The following is a 20,311-nucleotide window of genomic DNA, read 5'->3' as shown; positions in this document are numbered from 1 at the left end:
TATAACATTTCAAGATCAAAGACTATTTTTGTTGTCAGCAATTCATCTGCATTGGCAATTTGTCGGCTAACTTGCAAAATGTATCGAGAATTTTTTGCTGATATGACTTATCATTGATATGGTTATATTTATTAATGATATGTTTACAAAATAAAGAATTTTTGAAATACTGAGGCTTTTCTACCTCAGGCATAGATAACTTTAGCTGTATTTGGCCAAACTTTTAGGAATTTTGGTCCTCAATGCTCTTCAAATTCGTACTTTTTTTTGGCTTTTTAACTTTTTTTTGGATTCGAGCGTCACCGATGAGTCTTTTGCAGACGACACGCGCGTCTGGCGTATATACAAAGTTTATTCCTGGTATCTATAATGAGTTTATTTTCTTGCATGGAAACGTGTTTTGTAATCTATATTGCAAGATAGGTAACGAGTTAGCCAATAATATTAGAATCAGATCTTTTACTTTGCAACCTTATATTTTATTTATTTGTTGCACTTATACAAGAGGGACGAAAGATACCAAAGGGACAGTCAAAGTCGTAAATCTAAAACAAACTGACAACGCCATGGCTAAAAATGAAAAAGACAAACAGAAAAACAATAGTACACATGACACAACATAGAAAACTAAAGAATAAACAACACGAACACAAACTATCACACAAATGGTCTATAACGCAAAAAAAATATTATTTGATCATATTATATAGTTTGATCATTTGATAAGTCAATGTTGCCACTCTTTCACTTATAAAACATAAGAAATATAGTTCCTAGAACAATACGTTTCTTGGACCATTTTAACAACGATCGAAATGAGAGCTTGTTTAATATTCAAATGTCTAATTATGTTGTTCCTACTAATTTTTATTAAAACTTTAGGTAAAGGTAGAACATTTTTGTTAATGTATGCTGTTGTACTTGTTATGAACCATCCTGTACAGAACTTCAACAAAAATGTACTTGTTATGTCTGACAGTTCAACATGTGGTCAAGAAATGGCATTCAACCAAACGAAGGAAGTTATCGAAGCAGCGTTTTCTCCAATGGCAGGTAATCTATTTAGAACTATGTCAAATAAAACCTTAAGATTGTCATCATCACAGTACTTAAATTCAAGCAAATTCATTCATATGAAACTAATTATTTTGAACTAAACACATCTCATTTTCTGATATGTTCACCTATTTCAATTATTAAGGTCCTAAAAAAAAAGATACTGATTTCTATCACGGCTGGTAATCTACACACGCAGAACATTTGGCTCTGCAATGAAAACCGTGAGAGGATTTTCCGGTTGTGCTTGAGTGGAGCAATTGTCACCGCTTCAAAGGGTATATACATTTCTAAATCGCAATTTTCTTATTCGACTGATCAAAATATTGATTTTTTTTGTTGTACGTGGAGTTAAACTCCTACAAAATCAGTTGCCCCACAAGAGTTTGCCGAAAAAAGTGACATTTAGATTTTGAAATGGTTCTATTAACAGACCTACAAGTTCAAACTTTTTATTCGGTCAATGGGTATGAATATCGTTTTGGGCGGCGTTTACGCTGTCCGGTGTTGATAGACATCTTAATAAATCTAAAAACATCATATTTTCATTTTGTCATGCGTGAGGGGATCGGTTCTGATTGAGGACATCGTGAATGCGTGAGGGGACTTGGAATTATATTTCTTTATATATAAGCTATCAGTCGTTGAAAGTTGTCTTGATATGGTTAGATTGTTTATGAAAAAACAAAGGAGTAGGTCCGGTAAGGACCGATTTTGGCCTCAAATTTCAGGTTCATTTAACGAAAGACTTTGACCACTTTTTAAATACTTAAGTGTCTATTTCAATGGATTCAATCAATTTATGTGAAAGATTTTAACTAATTTAGTCATAAGAAACGATCCGATTCAAGCTTAAATATATAAAACTACCAAATATGACGAAAAATGTCACTTTTCAGATGTTTATTGTGAAAAATGAAAGTGGCCGCATCCGTGTTCATCCACAACCTTTATATATGTTATGTATTATCATCAAATACAACTTCTATTTCAATATTAAGGATGAACACGAATGTGGCCACTTTCGTTTTACACGGAAACCGTCAAAAATTTAACTAAAATGCTAGAATTGTGGAGATTTCAGTAATTTAGCATGACTTAATGGTGCTACTATCCGATATATGTGCATTGTATTTTCAAAAACAGCCCATATTTATGTAGCAGAAGCATTCTTCTATCCAATAAATAACTTTAAGTTTACATTTTAACAATTTTGTAAAACTGCTATATTTTGGGGCCAAAAGAAGTCTTACTGGACCTACTCCTTTGTGTGCATAAATAAAAATTATGAGATAGAATTTTGAAATAACAATAAATCACCAAGTTTTCTTTTTATGAATAAAAGTCTAACCAATAAATTTCAAATATGTCTTCAAATTCGTGGATATGGACAAATAATCGGTATAGTTTACTACCACAATTTGATATTAATTAATGTTGTTATATCAGTATTGCAAATCTAATCTGATTTTGTCTATCCTATTTTTGGAATATTGTTTAAGAAATTCATGAGACGTAACTTTGTGCGTTGATGGTATGGCTAACTCGGCTGTGAATTTTTATGTGCTTGTTAAGGTTGTTTTATGTATCCGTTTTTATTGTGCAGTTAGTCACCACTTCGATTTTATCATGTATATCTATTATATAGTCATTTTATAAAACTTCACTGGTTGCAAATTTATGAATTAATCGAAATAACAAAGATGTTCTTATTCCAGACAGAAACCCTAGCAGTATTAGGCACAACTTTTTGGAACTTTTGTTCCTCGATGTACTTGTCTTGGCTTTCTAACTTATTTCATCTGAGCGTCACTGGTAAGCCCCTTGTGTGGACGAAAGATGAGTCTGACGTATAAGTTTTTTTTTTAACCTAGTACCTTTTGTTAGCTATAATTGACGTGTTTCTCTGTCCTATATGTTCTCTCATTTATTTGTATTGTAGTCCTGTCATGTAATGTTGTCTTTAAATGATATATTTACCATTGTCGTAGAAGCGGGAGGTTTGGCATGCCACAAAACCGGGTTCATCCCACCATTTTTTTCTTAAAATGTCCTGTGCCAAGTGTGTTTTAGAGTTTAATGTTAACTTGTGTTTCTGTTGTGTCGTAGTTTTCCTCTTATATTTGATGTGTTTTCCTCAGTTTTAGTTTGTAGTCCGAATTTGTTTTTCTCAATCAATTTATGAATTTCGAACAGCGGTTTACTACTGTTGCCTTTATTGGAGACATATTTGCAATTTATTGGTAGACTGTTTATTCATATACAGAAAACTTTGTGATGTATTGTATAAATCAAAATATTCAATCAAATATCAAAATTTGTGTTTTAGCAATCCATTTTTTTTAAAATACTCAATATAAGGGGAGTTAACTCTTTTCGTAAAATATAAATATACTGGGCTGATGGGCTGAAATTTTTCGACTTTTATTTGTAGCTAGAAACGAAATCGTTGACATATTTTTTCCTTTTTTTGTTCGTAGAACATATCGTCCCACAATGTATTTCACAATTCTATGTCATTAATTTTGCTTATGCACACCAAATGTGTTTTTTCATGAACAATCTGCCCACACTTAGGCAACTTTCAAGGACTCATAGTTTGGAAATAAATTTATGATTTCACGTCCCCTCACGCATTCGCGATGTCCTCAATCAGAACCGATCCCCTCACGCATGACAAGATAAAAATATGAGGTTTTTAGATTTATTAAGATGTCGATCAACAACGGACAGCGTACTCGCCGCCCAAATCGACATGCATACCCATTGACCGAATAAAAAGTAAATTTGAACTTTATGGTCTGTAATTATAACCATTTTAAAATTTAAATGTCACTTTTTTAGGCAAAATCTCGTGCGGCAACTGATTTTGTAGGAGTTCAACTCTACGTACAACAGTAAATAATACATGTATCTCTTCATTAAAGTATTCACCACAGCATAGCATTCTCCGGTTTTCAATATTTTGATCAGTCGAATTAGAAAATTGCGATTTAGAAATGTCTATACCCTTTGAATCGTTGACAACTGCTCCACTCAAGCACAACCGGAAAATCCTCTCACGGTTTTCATTGCAGAAGATTACCAGCCGTGTCTATGCACACATGCAACTTTCATTTAAATTTATTTAAATCGAATATTTGTATTACTCCATACAACCGTTTTTTAATTAGGTGTTATTAATATGATAAACAAGTTAATGGATGCTCTGAAACAGTTTGCGGCTCTTATACGGAAAGCATTTACAGCACTGCAGTCAGCTATTACAGAAATAGGTAAGCAAAAAAGAATAAGTAAAGTCAGATTTACTAACAATTCTCATGTCACTGAATGTGATTTAAAATTTTAGTATTTTGTTTTAATTGTACTTTTTAAGAAGGTTTAAAAAAAGTTAAACTTTAAGCTAATTATTATTCATTCTTTTACTATTAATATATGTCATCATGACATTAAACAACATCACAATCATTTCACTATCGTGCACTTTGAATATTGTTTCGTGTGACCCATTTGAAGTAAAGATGATATTTGTAATGGTACCTGTCCTAAAAATTTCTACAAAGAACAGTTCCTGTTAATTCTGATATCACTTTACTTATTGTTCAATTTGTTGCTGCTTGTTAAGACTCTCATGTGCAACCAGGACAAGATCAATTTGATAATAAATACGAAAGGTATGTTCTGAAAGGTAGGTCGATTAAAGTGAAGGTTGTATAAGTTGGATTGACACTGGAAAAATAAAGGCATGTTGACAGACACAGTTGTGAAATTAGGGAGCTGTCTAAATGAAATACAGAATTAATCGTTTTGTAATGGAATTTAATATGACAGTCATACAAGTGAGAGGTTTAACGCTATATAAACAGTTTCAATCCACCATTTTCTACATTTGAAAAAGCCTGTACCAAGTCAGGAATATGCAGTTCTGTCCTTTCGTTTGATGTATTTTATCATTTGATTTTGCCATTTGATTAGGGACTTTCCGTTTTTGAATTTTCCATCGGAGTTCAATATTTTTGTGATTTTACTTTTTTTCTTCATGTTGAATTTCTATTTGTCACATAACAATCCTGAACATGATTTTTTTGTAGCTGCTGTAATAGGTAGGGCGTTAAAATGGCTGGGAAACATTGTAAATGTATGTAACGAGAAAATGGGTGAACCTTTCAGGAGATGTAATAAAGCATTTGAAACTGCTTTCACGAGATGCAAGTACGTGATAATAATTTCAGATCAATAATTTCACTGCAACATGATAGTACAAGCATCATCACATTAAAACATTTCTATAGCTATTGGTAAACAGTTAAATGGCCAGATGTACTATTGCTAGTTAGGTAGCTCAAATTGTTCTGAATACAAAAAAAGGCCTTGTAGAAAACGTTTGTAACACACTAGCAGCAGACATTGCCGTTGGTTTACACCAAACATTTTACAAATGAAGCTTGCTGTAAGCTTGTGACAAACATTATTATTTGCGTTTGTACTTTTGATTTTTCCTTTTGCTCTGGGAATTTTCGTTTAGAATTTTTCCTCGGAGTTTGGTAATTTTGTCATTTTACTTTTTTGTAATCTTACTGCAAAACTTGGTGTTTTTTTCAAATTTGCCACAAGCCTACAACAGAAAGCTGCAATGTGTACTATAAGTGTGCAGTTGTAGGCAATCATCTGCGTGTTTCGAGCAAACTTTTTGTTTGACGCAAATTTATTGCAGCCCTGAGCAGGTCTACCGCAAGTTGCGGAAAATATTTCAGTTTTGTTAGGGGGATTGTGTAGTTAACACTTCACATGTAATATACACAAATACGATATATGTCGCAGAAAGTTGAGAGAGAATATATTATATATACCGAGGAGACAATCAAAAAGTCCAATATTATCAGACATCCACGTAACCAAAAAGAAAAATGACGATAAGATAAACGAAAATAACAAAACACTACACTTAAAACAAAAAACGAACAACACTTACCCGTTCTAAACAATGAGTGATCTCAGGTTCTCAGCTCCTGAAGGGTGTGAAGTTCATGCTGTTCTAGTACAAATTAGTCGCACAATACATTGCAAGTTCAAGTAAGGTGATGAGTCGCCCAGCTGTAGTCATGTAACAATAGAGGAAAAGAGGACTGGATTGTTGTAACGACAAAATGAATATAAGCTTTGGCATGAATAAACTCATCATAGATACCATGATGTGACACAGAAATTTCATAACGGTCAGGTGTCCGTGAAATTTTCGAGATTATAACTTCAACTTTTCCATTTGGAACCCTTATTTGATGTAATAGTTTTATTGTTAGCAGTAAATCTCAATCAAGGAAATCATGAAAGTGGAATACATGGGTACACGTATCTACTTTATAAACTTATGTGTATTCCTCAATAGTTGTATGTACACATTAAAGAAGAGAAAACATCTTTTTTAGTTCTCAACAGAAGATGGATATCAATTCTAAATTATGTCAAGACATATATCTCTGGTTTATTTTTTTTTAATTTTTATCTCAATATATTAATATATATTTGGCAACTCTTTTAATACTGGCGCATTAAACAATCGTTTCCACTTCTCCAAACATTTTCTTTCTATTATACTCATTAAATGAGTGTAACAAGAACACGGTAGCCATTTTCAATAAAATTAACGGTACCAATTTTCTTGCACCAGATGCGCTTTTCGACAATACATGTCTCTTCAGTGATGCTCGTGGTCAAAATATTTGAAATCCAAAGCTTATATAAAAGATGAAGAGCTATATCCCAAAAGGTCCAAAAAGTATAACCAAATCCGTGAAAGGAATCAGAGCTTTGCATGAGGGAGATACATTCCTTAATTTCTAATAATTTCTAATATTTTGTAACAGCAAATTTTAATAACACAAAAAAATCCTTATTTTCATGCCTGTAGCGAAGTACTGGCTACCTGGCTGGTGATACCCTCGGGGACTAATAGTCCACCAACAGAGGCATCGACCCAGTGTTAGTAATAAAATTAACGGTACCAATTATCTTGCACCAGATGCGCATTTCGACAATACATGTCTCTTCAGTGATGCTCGTGGTCAAAATATTTGAAATCCAAAGCTTATATAAAAGATGAAGAGCTATTATCCAAAAGGTCAAAAAAGTATAGCCAAATCCGTGAAAGGAATCAGAGCTTTGCATGAGGGAAATACATTCCTTAATTTATAATAATTTCTAATATTTTGTAACAGCAAATTTTAATAACACAAAAAAATCCGTACTTTCATGCCAGTAGCGAAGTACTGGCTACTGTGCTGGTGATACCCTCGCAGACTAATAGTCCACCAGCAGAGGCATCGACCCAGTTGTAGTAATACAATCAACGGTACCAATTATCTTGCATCAGATGCGCATTTCGACAATACATGTCTCTGCAGTGATGCTCGTGGTCAAAATATTTGAAATCCAAAGCTTATATAAAAGATGAAGAGCTATTATCCAAAAGGTCAAAAAAGTATAGCCAAATCCGAGTAAGGAAACAGAGCTTTGCATGAGGGAAATACATTCTTTAATTTATAATAATTTCTAATATTTTGTAACAGCAAATTTTTAATAACACAAAAAAATCCGTATTTTCATGCCAGTAGCGAAGTACTGGCTACTGGGCTGATGATACCCTCGCGGACTAATAGTCCACAAGCAGAGGCATCGACCCAGTGGTAGTAATAAAATCAACGGTACCAATTATCTTGCACCAGATGTGCATTTCGACAATACATGTCTCTTCAGTGATGCTCGTGGTCAAAATATTTAAAATCCAAAGCTTATATAAAAGATGAAGAGCTATAATCCAAAAGGTCCAAAAAGTATGGCCAAATCCGTGAAAGGGATCAGAGCTTTGCATGAAGGAGATACATTCCTTGATTTATGATAATTTCTAATATTTTGTAACAGCAAATGTTGATGACACAAACAAAAATCCGTATTTTCATGCCAGTAACGAAGTACTGGCTGCTGGGCAGGTGATACCCTCGGGGACCAATAGTTCACCAGCAGAGGCATCGACCAAGGTGACGAGTTTTAATGATGTCTTGATAACAGTCAATATAATTCACACTGCATCATTACGACCTTGTCTTGAAGGTTGTATTTGGAAAGACAAACGATTCTTCCAGTTAATAAAACAATATGATAAAAGTATTGTCTGATTGGTTAATATGATACAAAATACAAAACCACACTTAGAATTATTCAAAAATATTTCGTAAAAAGGAAGACTACAAATTTTTAGAAGTTGAACACAAATAGCCACATATAACACAATAACACACTTTTAAATGAATGGAGTTTCAAGACCGTAAAGTAAAGTCTAGCTGTCATCAGTGGTGTTTGACAGAAATTGAAAGAAGTTTCAGTTGACGTTATGTCGACTATATTCCATGAATATGCCAATCAATATCATATGCTTAAATCTTTGAATAATAATATCGCAAAGAAACTTAAGAATACAATTGCACTTTAATAAACAGTTATTGAAGCACAATGATATTTTGTTAATCAAACACAGTTTCTTTGTTAATTTGACTTATAAAGGTTTTTCACTTGACCGCAACAATCAACTTAACCAATTTTTACATCTCGGAAATTGATTGAGAAAACTAATTAAGGTATCAAACCAAATTAATGAGGGATTCAGCGTTAGGAGTAAGACCGGGTGTGTCGACACAATGATTATCTCCTGCTATGCATCATCTGTCGTGATATGCACTACAGTGGCATCTACCCAGTGATTTAAAAACTAATTAAAGGTACCAGACTTAAAATTCAGGTCACATAAACCATTTAATAGAGGAACGAAAGATACCAGACGGACAGTCAAACTCGAAATTGAAATTAAACTGACAACGCCATGGCTAAAAATAAAAATAAAAATAGCAAATATAGTACAGAAGACACAACATAGAAAACTAATGATTAAGCAACACGAACCCCACCATAAACTGGGGGTGATCTCAGGTGCTCCAGAAGAAGATAAAGTTTGACATATCTATTGATATTCTATTAATGTATGATTTCAATATCATTATTTTGATTTGTTTTGAAAATCTTTTCTCATATCTGTCATTGAGTCCATCAGGTTCAAGAATTCGTAACTGCTGCATCAAAAATCTCTCTACAACTTGTTTTCAATTTTGTTTTTTCTCTATGATTTGTGACGTTTTCAAAATCATTCCCTTCTCTTAAAAGACGTCTTGTGGTTGGGCAGTTTCTTTCTTTTGAATAAAATGACCGATCGTTATTCAGTCGGATGTTTAAAAATGGTGTTTCTATTTCAACAACATATTGCAAAAGGAGGGACGAAAGATACCAGAGGAATAGCCAAACTTATAGATTGAAATAAACTGACAACAGACAAATAACAGTACAAAACACTACACAGAAACTGAAGACTAAGCAACACGAAACCAATCAAAACCCTGGGGTGATCTCAGGTGCTCCGGAAGGGTGAGCAGAGAGCTCCACATGTGGCACCCGTGACAAGGAACGAGTTGCAGACGTTAGATCATAAATACAATTTTGAGTTTTGCACTTAGATGTTATAAATATGTTTAGAAAGTATATATATATATAACACGATCAATTCTGGAACTCCTTTTTGTCCATGAGAACTCATAAAGCATACCTCGTATGCACAAAGGAAGAAATATAATTTACAATGTAATCTGATGGGAAAGCTGAATGATTGTCGAAAAAAATGCATTCTAATCACGACAAATGTATAGAAAATTTATATCCGTTAGGTAACGCTGAGACATTTTTTTTTGCCAGGATTAAATGATAGATTTTTTACCATTTTCTAGAACAGAATATTAGTATTTTTTATGTCGTTCACCCGGTCATATTTTCATATGAAACAATCAAAACTTATACTACATGTATTTATATAATGATGTTGTCAACGGTGCTATTGTGACTTTTTTTTCTATTTAAGAGATGCTTTGGGTATATTTGGATTTATTTGCCATGTTGTAAAGGCTGTTAGCTATGTTTGCTATATATGCAAAAGTAAGTATTACTACCTTTGCAGTATTTTTGCGATTTTATTTTTTACATTTTTTGTATTTGTTTTTTTTTTTATTGTGAAGGTTATTTTTCATCTTTTGTCTACATGATCTGGTTTATAAAATGCAACTTTTTTGGCACTTTACAAATAAATGTATTGTGTTGAGAACTCAATTTGTTTTAGTCCCTTTCTGTTTTCATGCTATACACCAAATGACATTTTGATTCAATTTGAAGAATACATACACTGTTTCTGTATTTTTTTCAGTTGCAGACTTGCTTTGTATTATTGCATCCTGGATCAAGGACGTAGTTGTTGACAAAATTGTAAGACGTAAGTACTTTATTTTATCACTTTTAAAAATGTATCCAAAACTAGGCTTGGTATCTATTTTGTATCCTTTGACAAAAGAAATCGTATTGAAATTTTTATAAGAAAAGAAATCAATCATGGCGAATATATAAACTTACTTTAGAAATATGCCATATATTATAATGTCTGAAGGACTAACAACTAGTCCCATGTGAGCAGTAGCAGTATAGACAGTGAAACAAGTGAGGACACACATGTGGTTGAGACTAACCTTGCCTCGTAACTAATTTTGCAAATCAAGCCCACAAAATTATGAAAGTCTGCGGTACTTTGTAGAGGTATGTAGATCCTGCTCCACCTCTGACACCAGTCGCTTTTATCATTACAAGTGCAAAGGCGGTGATAAGTCTCGTTCAATAGTAAGTTCATCCAACACAAAGTATTATGAAGAAAAAAAATTACCATAGATAGACATATTAACATCAAGCGTCCTTACAGAAAAAGGAGTTTAATCTGTGTTATAAGACCCAGTTCTGCATGTATCCACCGTCTTTTTTATTATAGTAGTTAAAAATTCGATGTATGTGCTACACAATTGAGGAAATGAAGATGTTATTGTTGCAGCAATAATATAGTCACCAAAATTTGAAACATTCGATGGCGTACAAAATTACTTTCCTGGATTCTATGATGAGTTTATTTACCACCACTGCTGGTCAAGTTTGTCTGCTCGAGGGTATCACCAGTTCAGTTGTCAGCACCTCGGGGTTTACATGAATTATTATTGTAATGGTCACAATTATAAATAAATTGTTATAACAACTTTGAATTTTTCAAATACTTAGGATACCCAAGGAAAAGATTACATTGACATAACTTCCAGAAATTTGGGGTCCTCAATTCTCGTTCTTTGACCTTTTAAAAGAAAAATTATTCGAATTTGATCGACGAGTCTTTTATAGGTGACCTTCTCGTTATGCGTACAAAAGTCCAATCCTGATATCTGTAGTGAGAGTCAGCAGGACTTTTTTTTTAATTTAGACAAATAAAATTAAGGTTTTAACTAATAAAAACATAGGAAACTTAACATGGAATTCAGGATTTTTTCAATGTTTGTTGTTTGTAAAACAAATTGTTGTCTAAAAACAGTTTGAAATTTGTTCTTTATAATATACTGTACTCATTATACGGTTTATTAAAAGTACTCAGCAGATCCATCTTTTTATTACAGCTGTGAAGTCTGCTATATTTGATATCAAGATGATGTTTTACTTTAATGTTACTATAAATTACCACTATGAATTTAACATGACACAGTCCAAATCATACACACAAGTCAGGAAAGACATTATGAATGAGGTGAAGGAAAGACTTGGCAGCTTTTCTGAATTTATGTCAGTGATGACAAATGTCATGTTATTTACCATTATATTTGTATTTATCAAGTAAGTTCACTTTTTAATTTTCTCATTTATTTAATAGCATATATAGTTTAAACAACACAGCAGAACAGTTTTGCTCTTATTTTGAATAAAAAAAAGAACAAAAGACATACCTTTAATGTTTGATCTATTTCAGAAGTATGCTTGTGCTTTTCTCAGTCACAAAATTTAAACTTGTTGAACAAAAACATATCAAGTTATAGAGCACAATTTGAAATATCGAGATTGTCATAAATACTGTTCATTTGATGTGAAAATATGTGAATGCCACTTTTTGTGTAAGAATTTCAAACTTATGACAACTCACTCATTAGTCATTTTCCCACACCACTTATTAGATATAAGTTCCGTAACCGTAAATATATCGTTTTTCGGGCAAAAAATTGTGCATCTTATGTTTTGATTTTACCTCAGACTGATTTTTGTGGGCATGCATTATCATTGGATTTCGTTAGTGTATCATTTTTGGTGACGACAGGCGTCGACAATCTATGTTTATTTGTCTTATTACTATCAGTTCTTGCATCATGGAGTTGTCAGTTTATTTCCTATCTATGAGTTTGACTCTCCCTCTGGTATCTTTCACCCTTTTTTATTGACCGTTTTAACCTATCTAATTCGCAGGTCAATGGTGAGTCTTTTTTTTTTAGACGAAAAGTCTTTTGACTGGCGTACACTACTTTAAATAGTAATTAAAGGTACCAGGATTATAATTTTATACGCCAGCCGCGCGTTTCGTCTACATAAGACGCATCAGTGACGCTCAGATCAAAATAGTTGTAAAGCCAAACAAGTACAAAGTTGAAGAGCATTGAGGACTCAAAATTCAAAATCTTTTGCCAAATACGGTACCTATGATGAGTGTATGTCCTACTAATTTAACAACAATACTTACTGCTTATTGTCCCATCAACATTTTAAGTTTAAATTGGCAAATCGCGGTAAACAAACAGATATGAGCAATCAATATATCTGGAAATTTCAAAGAGTAAAATTAAAAAAAAAAAAAATGGTTATAAAACTTTAGAGCCTCAACATTATTTTCTTTGAGAGGGATATATCGATTTTTATCAAAAATTAATCAGTTAGAAATCTCCATTAAACTTTTCTCTTTCGACATATACATTGTTTGGTTGGAATGTACCTATAAAACTGCTTAAGAAATATCCATTCTTATTATTTGGCACATATTTTATCATTATTTCAACTGCCTTTTGTTTCAGAGCTGTGCTATACAGACAGAAATATTTGAACAGCGATAAGTTTGATAACTATTACTTAACGTTCAAGGTACAAGAGGTTGATCAACGTAGAAAACAAATGGGAAAAGAGAGTATATACCCAATGACCAGGAAAGAGAAAGGAAAATATGTTTCTTCAAGTATGTTTAAATTGTTTTGTTTATTTCTATACGTTTGTCTTTCTAAACTTGTGCGCTATTTGTAATACTGTAAACCAAAATATTTTCGCGAGCGATTTATTTTCGCGACTTTCGCGAGTAGAAAAATAACGCGAATATAAATCGTCGTGAATATGTCAATCTTCAATCTTTCCTTAATAAACTTCATCAAGTAAATCAGATAATCGCGAAATTGAATAGCCGCGAAGTGGTCAAGAAAGGGTAAAACGCGAAATAAAGTATCCTCGAAAATAAGTTGGTTTACAGTATGCTAAGGTACTACACGTGCTGTGTTGTGTGCACTGAGAACCAGAGGATCTGTAATATCTCTGGTGGAATCACAGTCATGTAGTGTAGCATTAAACCAAAATAAAAAAGATGTGCATAATGGTTTGCCTTCATTTTGCTGAATTATACTTTTGCTTGCTATTCACTGTTATTATATTGATCATGCTTTATATGGTTGGTCACATGAATTTCATTAAAGCTCATGTATTACCATGTACTTAGCCGTTTTCAATATTTCTAAACAAAATCACAAATGCTCCAAAAGATTGTATAAATTACTGCATAAAAGAAGGACAGGTTAAATCCAATAAAAAAGATACAATCTGACTAAATGGTAGGGGAAAATGATATACAACCAAGTAGTGAAAAATTCATAACAATTTGATAGTTTCTTACATCACTATGAGATCGAAATAAAAAGACATAAAAAGTCTTTAAAACGAAGAAATAATTCACTTTTGCAGCCTCCATAAAACTGGTAAGAACAGAGAGGAGCAAAATGGCCAAAGGAATTTTTATGTTATTCATAGCTGGGTGCCATGCTGCGTTTTATCTGATGTCGGATTATGGTTTGTGGTGGTTGCTAACAATGCTGAAAAAACATTTGATGCTCAAAACAAACAATACAGGTAAAACTATTTAACTGATATTTAGGTACACTTTACAACACCAAAATACGTATTAAGAATTATAATTTTTACCATACTTATAAGAATGATTCTATTCTCATTTCAACTTATATCTAACAATACTGTAAGTCTGTTTTTAAGGAACCGTTGTCAACTTTGGCGTTACTTCTGCTTACGACAGTGTTTTGATTCGATGAATTTGTTTTAAATTTCATATTTCACTTATCATTAACCTTCAGAATAGAATAAAAAAAAAATAAAGTTAATAAAGGTCAAAGTTGTGCAAAAATTATATATGAATCATACTAGCCTTATGTTGTGTAGTGTATACAAAATTACATACTTTGAAAGTGGAGATTTATTTTAAATGTGTTGTTTGTTATAGTCCCACCACATCTGAAGATGCATGTACAAGGAAGAGGTGCTATGGCTGACATGTATAGAGCTATGATTAGTATGTTCGACCCGCTTGCGCAGGCTGGTGTTAAACTTGACACAACACCGTGCCTTCCAACACCATATGAACCAGAATGGGCAGTATATGATGAAATAGGCAAGTGTACAGCATTTTCCTCTTTTTTCAGAAGACTTGCATATAATTGAACGAACGAAATGTAACAAACTACCGGTAGTATTTATTTTTGCAACTGCACCAAATGACCAATAACACTGTTTTATATGTATTTGAATGGGTGTTTCTACGAGTGTCAGTTTGATCTCATATGTAACACTAGCCTGATGTGCAAGTCAAGTGTTAATGTAAGTTCGCAACATTGGCTATATATGTCATTTTTTGTTTGTTTACATGTATATTTACCCTATAGACGCACTAGTCTAGCTTCTCTTTGGAGTTAATGCGTTTTCCTTAGTTATCTTCCCACTGTATTTGTTTTGTCTCGCTTGCTACGAATGTTGCAAAATGCGAGACAGGGATTACTTTCCGGCGGCTGTGTAAACTACTAGTATTTGTATAAGATATATATTTAAGAATGTAGAAGACCTGTGTGCTTCGTACCTTGTATGCAGAGGGGAATGATAGACAGTATGCGCCTGTTGTCCACTTTTAAAGTTCAGCGATAGCTTTAAAAAGCTGTTTTATCATATGCACAACTCAAGTATTATGAGTAATAGCATTATTGTATTTGATATTTGAAGCCGTCATTCATGTCCATCAGATAGCGTCATCATCATTTCAAAGCTCAGTGATTAGTGTTAAGTTTTGTTCGGATGTAAGTAAGATATTCTGCCTGTCTGGCAGGTTTCATCCGATTTTCACCTATTTTTCATGTTCATTAGTTAATGTACGATAGACTTGATGCAGCTCTCATGTGTAAATGAGACGACAAAGCAGCTAATAGAAATTAGGAAGTTTACAAAACGATAATACAAAACATTGATTTAGCGAAAGGGTTTGTGAAAAAAATCAGTCATGGAAAAACCCAACTATAAAAATAGGTCATCAAACTATTGTGTATGGAATTATTGTCATTATTATAAGTCCAGAAAACCCAGTATTTCAAAATATACTTATGTGACAATTATGTAATGAGTTTCTTTTTTTAAAGCTTTCGGAAATGTAATTGCTTTTGTAATAATTTTTATTATATCAGTACGCAATATATACTAGTCAACAAAAGAAACGATACAAGACTTTTTTCAAATTAAAGATAAAAGTTTTCCGTTCATTGGACCAATATTGAAGGTAGTAATACTTTAGGTGTAATACCACCAAATCATGGTACGTCACATCCGGTTGCATGCGAAAGTAGGTCTTAAAAATATTCCCTTGAATTTGACCGTTGTAGGTAATTAATCCTACATTTTATTGCAGTAAAACTATTTCTGTGTCATAGACATATGTCTTGGGTATTTCAAAACACCATTATTTTTTATTTGTGATTTCTATAGAAAATTTTGTAATCTTGAGGTTACATGGTGACTAAACCTTGTACACATATAGAATAAGGGGAGAAATTTGATTGGTTAACTTCCAATGATGGTTATTTTCTTATATGCAATGAAATGTTATGTGAAACTTCTTCTATAGAACTGGACAGGATAAAACTTTACTCATGCCAAGTATTTCTTTATTTGAAACAAAGATAAATTCTGCACAATTTTTTGAAAAGTGCAAATTTAACAAAGACTAATAGGGGAAAATCAATGGTGGTATTACACCTAATATGGGAAGCTGTAAATGCACCTATGGCCTTGTGAGTAATCGCATGTGTTTAAATTTCTTGCTATTTAAGTGAAATGATACAAAAAATGAAATATTCTGAGTGGATTGAGTCTCCAAAACACATTTTATGAGAAAATTGTCTTGCAATAGGACTGTACCATGGATATTCAGATGACAGAAAAAGCCATACCTAAGTGCATATATTTTTTTTCTTGAGGGGGGTGGGCTTTTTCTCCTTATTTCTTATATTTTGCTATTATATAAAATTTTCCTAGGTAATACTTAAATAAATATATAGTTATAAGTAGATGAAATTATTTTTTATGTTGTAATGACAAGTTATTCACTAAAAGAGACGCGCCGTAAATTTAATTTTTATGTAAGGACTTATTGAAACCTCCTTGGAGACAGTAAACTTTTATATGGATTGTTCATTCTGCTAAAATGCTTCAATTACTCATTTCTTATAACATTTCTACCATAAATGAGTGAAAGTTACCCCAATATTTTTATTTATTGGCCTGAAAAGTTGAAATTTTGAGGAAATGTGAGGTATAAATTGACCACAAGAGACCTTATAAAGAAGACAAAGAGGTTTATTAGTTGTATTCTATCTTCCTAAAATCATCTTGTGTATCATTTTCATCTGTTTGTAGGCAAATAAGATAGATATTTGATCATTTGAAATTTCAAAAAATACCTTTTTTTCCCAAAAAATTGAAAAATCAATATTTCAACCCATTAGTTACATCATGAACATAACTTGATTAGCATATTGAATATTTTTAAACAAATTTGAAATTTAATTTAGTGCTTAGAAAATTATGTGTTAATTTTTTTTTCAACTTTCCGCAAAACTAATTTGCACCCTCTGATCATTTACACGGAATTTAGATACTTTCCGACAAGTTTTGATTTTCATGATCACATTTGTATACATTGCAAATGGAAGCTTTTTGAAATAGTGTATTTAATTTTGATTTATATTAAATACTTTTTGATAAATTTTATTTCAAAGTCGTGTATCATTTCTTATGTTGACTAGTATATATGATGGTTAAGTTGATCATGTTTTGATACTTTCTGAATAATGTACAGTTTGCATTTTATTACAAAAAATTTCGAAGTTGAGTTGGCATAATTATGCTGCTTACTTTTAGTTACATACGTAAAAAAGTAATATGATAAAAAAAAAAACGAACTCTGTAGAAAATTTAAAACGGAATGTCTGTACTCAAATTAAAAAAAACAAAAGCTCAAACAAATCACACGAACGGATGACAACTTTTGATTCTTGACGGTCCAGCCATATTCTGATGTAGAAAATGTTGGATTGAAAGTGTGATATTTTTAATAAGTTCATGTAAACCGAAATGGTGTTTGTTTATAAGATTGCACATTGGGTTTTTGGTTGTCCCTCGGTGTCTTCTTAATTGTCTCCAACCACGATGTTTAGTATAATTTCAATATTAAAATGTGAATTCGAAACTTATGTATCTTTACTATTTTTGAAGGTTGTATCTATGGACTCTGCCTCTTTCTTGTAATATTTGAAGCCTATGGTTTACGTCTGAGACATATTGTATGTGGTTGTTTCTACCCAAAAAGAGAAGGTGAAAGAGGAGTTTGGTTGTACAATCATATGTTAAAGACAAGAGGAGGATTTTTGAAATTTGAGCGACGTAAAATTAGGAAGGAGTATAATTCATCGTGTTCGAAACAGAAAGGAAGTATCAAAGGAAAGCTTGCAGCAAAGTTAGTTCTTAATGTTCCTTAAAAAATGTCAAATCACAAAATACTGAATTCCGAGGAAAATTCGAAAAGGAAAGTCACTAATCAAACGCCAAAATCAAAAGCTCAAACACATAAAACAAATGGATAACAACTGTCATATTCCTGACTTTTTTTAAATACAAATTTGTGAATAACCTGGTTTTAAAGCTAGCTATACCTGTCGCGTTTATGATAATCGCATCAAATTCCGCTGTATTGACAACAATTTGTGAACAAATCAAACAGACATAATAAAAAAGTAAAAATGTAGAAAAAATAGGGGTTCATCAGTCAACGTACATTGTGTTAAAATCTTAATCACTATAAAAACAATTAATATGTGACAAAAAGCACAAAATGGCATATAGACCAATAGACTAAGCATATTTGCAAATATAAACGACAAGAATACGCAAACTTCTATAGCACAATAACACAATGATGGAATGTGTTACTACAGATCCACGTCATATAAATATTAGAGAAACATATGTACATTTTCTAATATTCTCTTAAGAATGTTGTGTTAGGCTTCATTATTCTTGCATTAAAAAGTGAGAAAAGAAGATCGCCATAAGATTCCATTTGCCTAAATTATAATTTGTACAAACAAGAATACAAAAAAGTTATACAATAGCACAATAATGGGATGTATAAGAGCAAAGCCATGTCATGTGTATCAAAAAACATCAAAAGGCAAACAGACAAAGCATATTAGCAATATAATAACAAAATGGTGGGATGTACAAGAACGGACTCTAATCGATACCAATAAAACAAACTAAACAGTAATATTTATTTAGTATTTACAAAGACAAATAAAAGAATAGCATAACACTTTATAAAGATGTTGAACAACGTCAGTATGACAAATAAAAGAATAGCATAACACTTTATAAAGATGTTGAACAACGTCAGTATCCAGAATTTATACTTCAAGACCATCGTGTATTATTTGTGAAGTTGGTACGGAATATTAATCAGGAAGTTCTTGGTACCTTCCAATGAATTTTTTTAGAAAATGATGAATTGTTCTTCAACTTTATGATCATCTCGTTTGTCATAGATTATAGTACTGAGATGCACGTGTATGTCAAATTCGATGTATAGGTCTAAAAATAAGACGGAGGAAGCCGTGTATGTTGTTTCTTTAATTTCAAATTGTGGGAGTCATTGGTATCCAATTATAAAAAAAAAATGGATTGTTAATGGAAAGAACATCATCAATATATCTGAAAGTGAAATTGAATAACCTGGCTTCTTCGATCTTCTTGTTATTGAAAAGTGTCAGACGGAACTCCGATTCATATGAAAATAAGAAGAGGTCGACAAGGAGAGGTGTACAGTTCATTCCCATAAGAATGCCGACAATTTGTTGGAAAATTCCACAACCAAACTCAACAATGATAAAAACAAGAAACTACAGCATACTGATCACTTGTTCCTCTGTGTAACCATAGCATGTTTTACCTTTTTGTTCACTTTAACAAAATATGCCATATGGTATCCCACAGTAATACATTTATAGCGTATGCTACCCTTTTTATGTTAAATAGCATTTTTGATTGTTTCTTTAAGACGATTTTTCAATTTCACATGGGGGTATGGTGGTATACAGCGTTGAAAAATCAAAAGTTTAGATAGCAATCTTTGAGAAAAAGATCGAGATTAATTAAAATTCTCTAAAAGTTCTTTAAAGTACTTTAGAATACACATATGGTTAATACCACTACTTCTTTGAGGAAAATACGTACATATCTCAATTTATCTTATTTTTACTTACATGAGTTACATGACGGGTGCCACATGTTGAACAGGATCCAGAGCACCTGAGACCAAAACAGTTTTCTTGAGGTTCGCTTCCGACAAGATCTATTGCAATCATAGGAGAATGTCCAGAAAAACCGTCTGGGTCTCCCCGAATCTTACGGGACGCACATATATCGGGGTGCATTGCCAACTTTTCAGGACCATTCCGGATCCCCTATGAATATGTTACGAACGTAAACGACTGCATCCAAACAATGATGGGACAGTCCAGATCATTGAGAATAGTAATCCTACTTTTCTTATCGTTGTCTGATCAAATTGGAGTCATTATCGTCACTGTTTGAACGGTGTATTAGATAAATAATAATTTTGTCGGATAATAATATTAAAAACCTGTTATTTATGAATGAGCTATAAAGTAGTATCGATATT

At 32.4% G+C, this 20,311-nt stretch overlaps 1 protein-coding gene across 2 annotated transcripts in view; it reads left to right on the top strand.

The window, feature by feature from the left end:
* Positions 1-20,311, top strand: part of LOC134715996 (DC-STAMP domain-containing protein 2-like) — a 29,282-nt gene that overhangs the window by 5,228 nt on the left and 3,743 nt on the right. For both annotated transcript variants that reach the window (XM_063578652.1, XM_063578651.1), the window contains 10 exons: positions 883-1,053; positions 4,230-4,331; positions 5,148-5,268; positions 10,013-10,086; positions 10,352-10,417; positions 11,628-11,841; positions 13,062-13,219; positions 13,990-14,154; positions 14,540-14,707; positions 17,851-18,091. In XM_063578652.1, the coding sequence (XP_063434722.1) occupies positions 883-1,053; positions 4,230-4,331; positions 5,148-5,268; positions 10,013-10,086; positions 10,352-10,417; positions 11,628-11,841; positions 13,062-13,219; positions 13,990-14,154; positions 14,540-14,707; positions 17,851-18,091 (1,480 nt within the window). The remainder of the gene's footprint in view (positions 1-882; positions 1,054-4,229; positions 4,332-5,147; positions 5,269-10,012; positions 10,087-10,351; positions 10,418-11,627; positions 11,842-13,061; positions 13,220-13,989; positions 14,155-14,539; positions 14,708-17,850; positions 18,092-20,311) is intronic.

The sequence above is a fragment of the Mytilus trossulus genome, chromosome 4 (assembly GCF_036588685.1).
Source record: "Mytilus trossulus isolate FHL-02 chromosome 4, PNRI_Mtr1.1.1.hap1, whole genome shotgun sequence".
In the NCBI taxonomy this organism is placed as follows: Eukaryota; Metazoa; Mollusca; class Bivalvia; order Mytilida; family Mytilidae; genus Mytilus; species Mytilus trossulus.
This window is presented reverse-complemented; position numbering and strand designations above follow the sequence as displayed.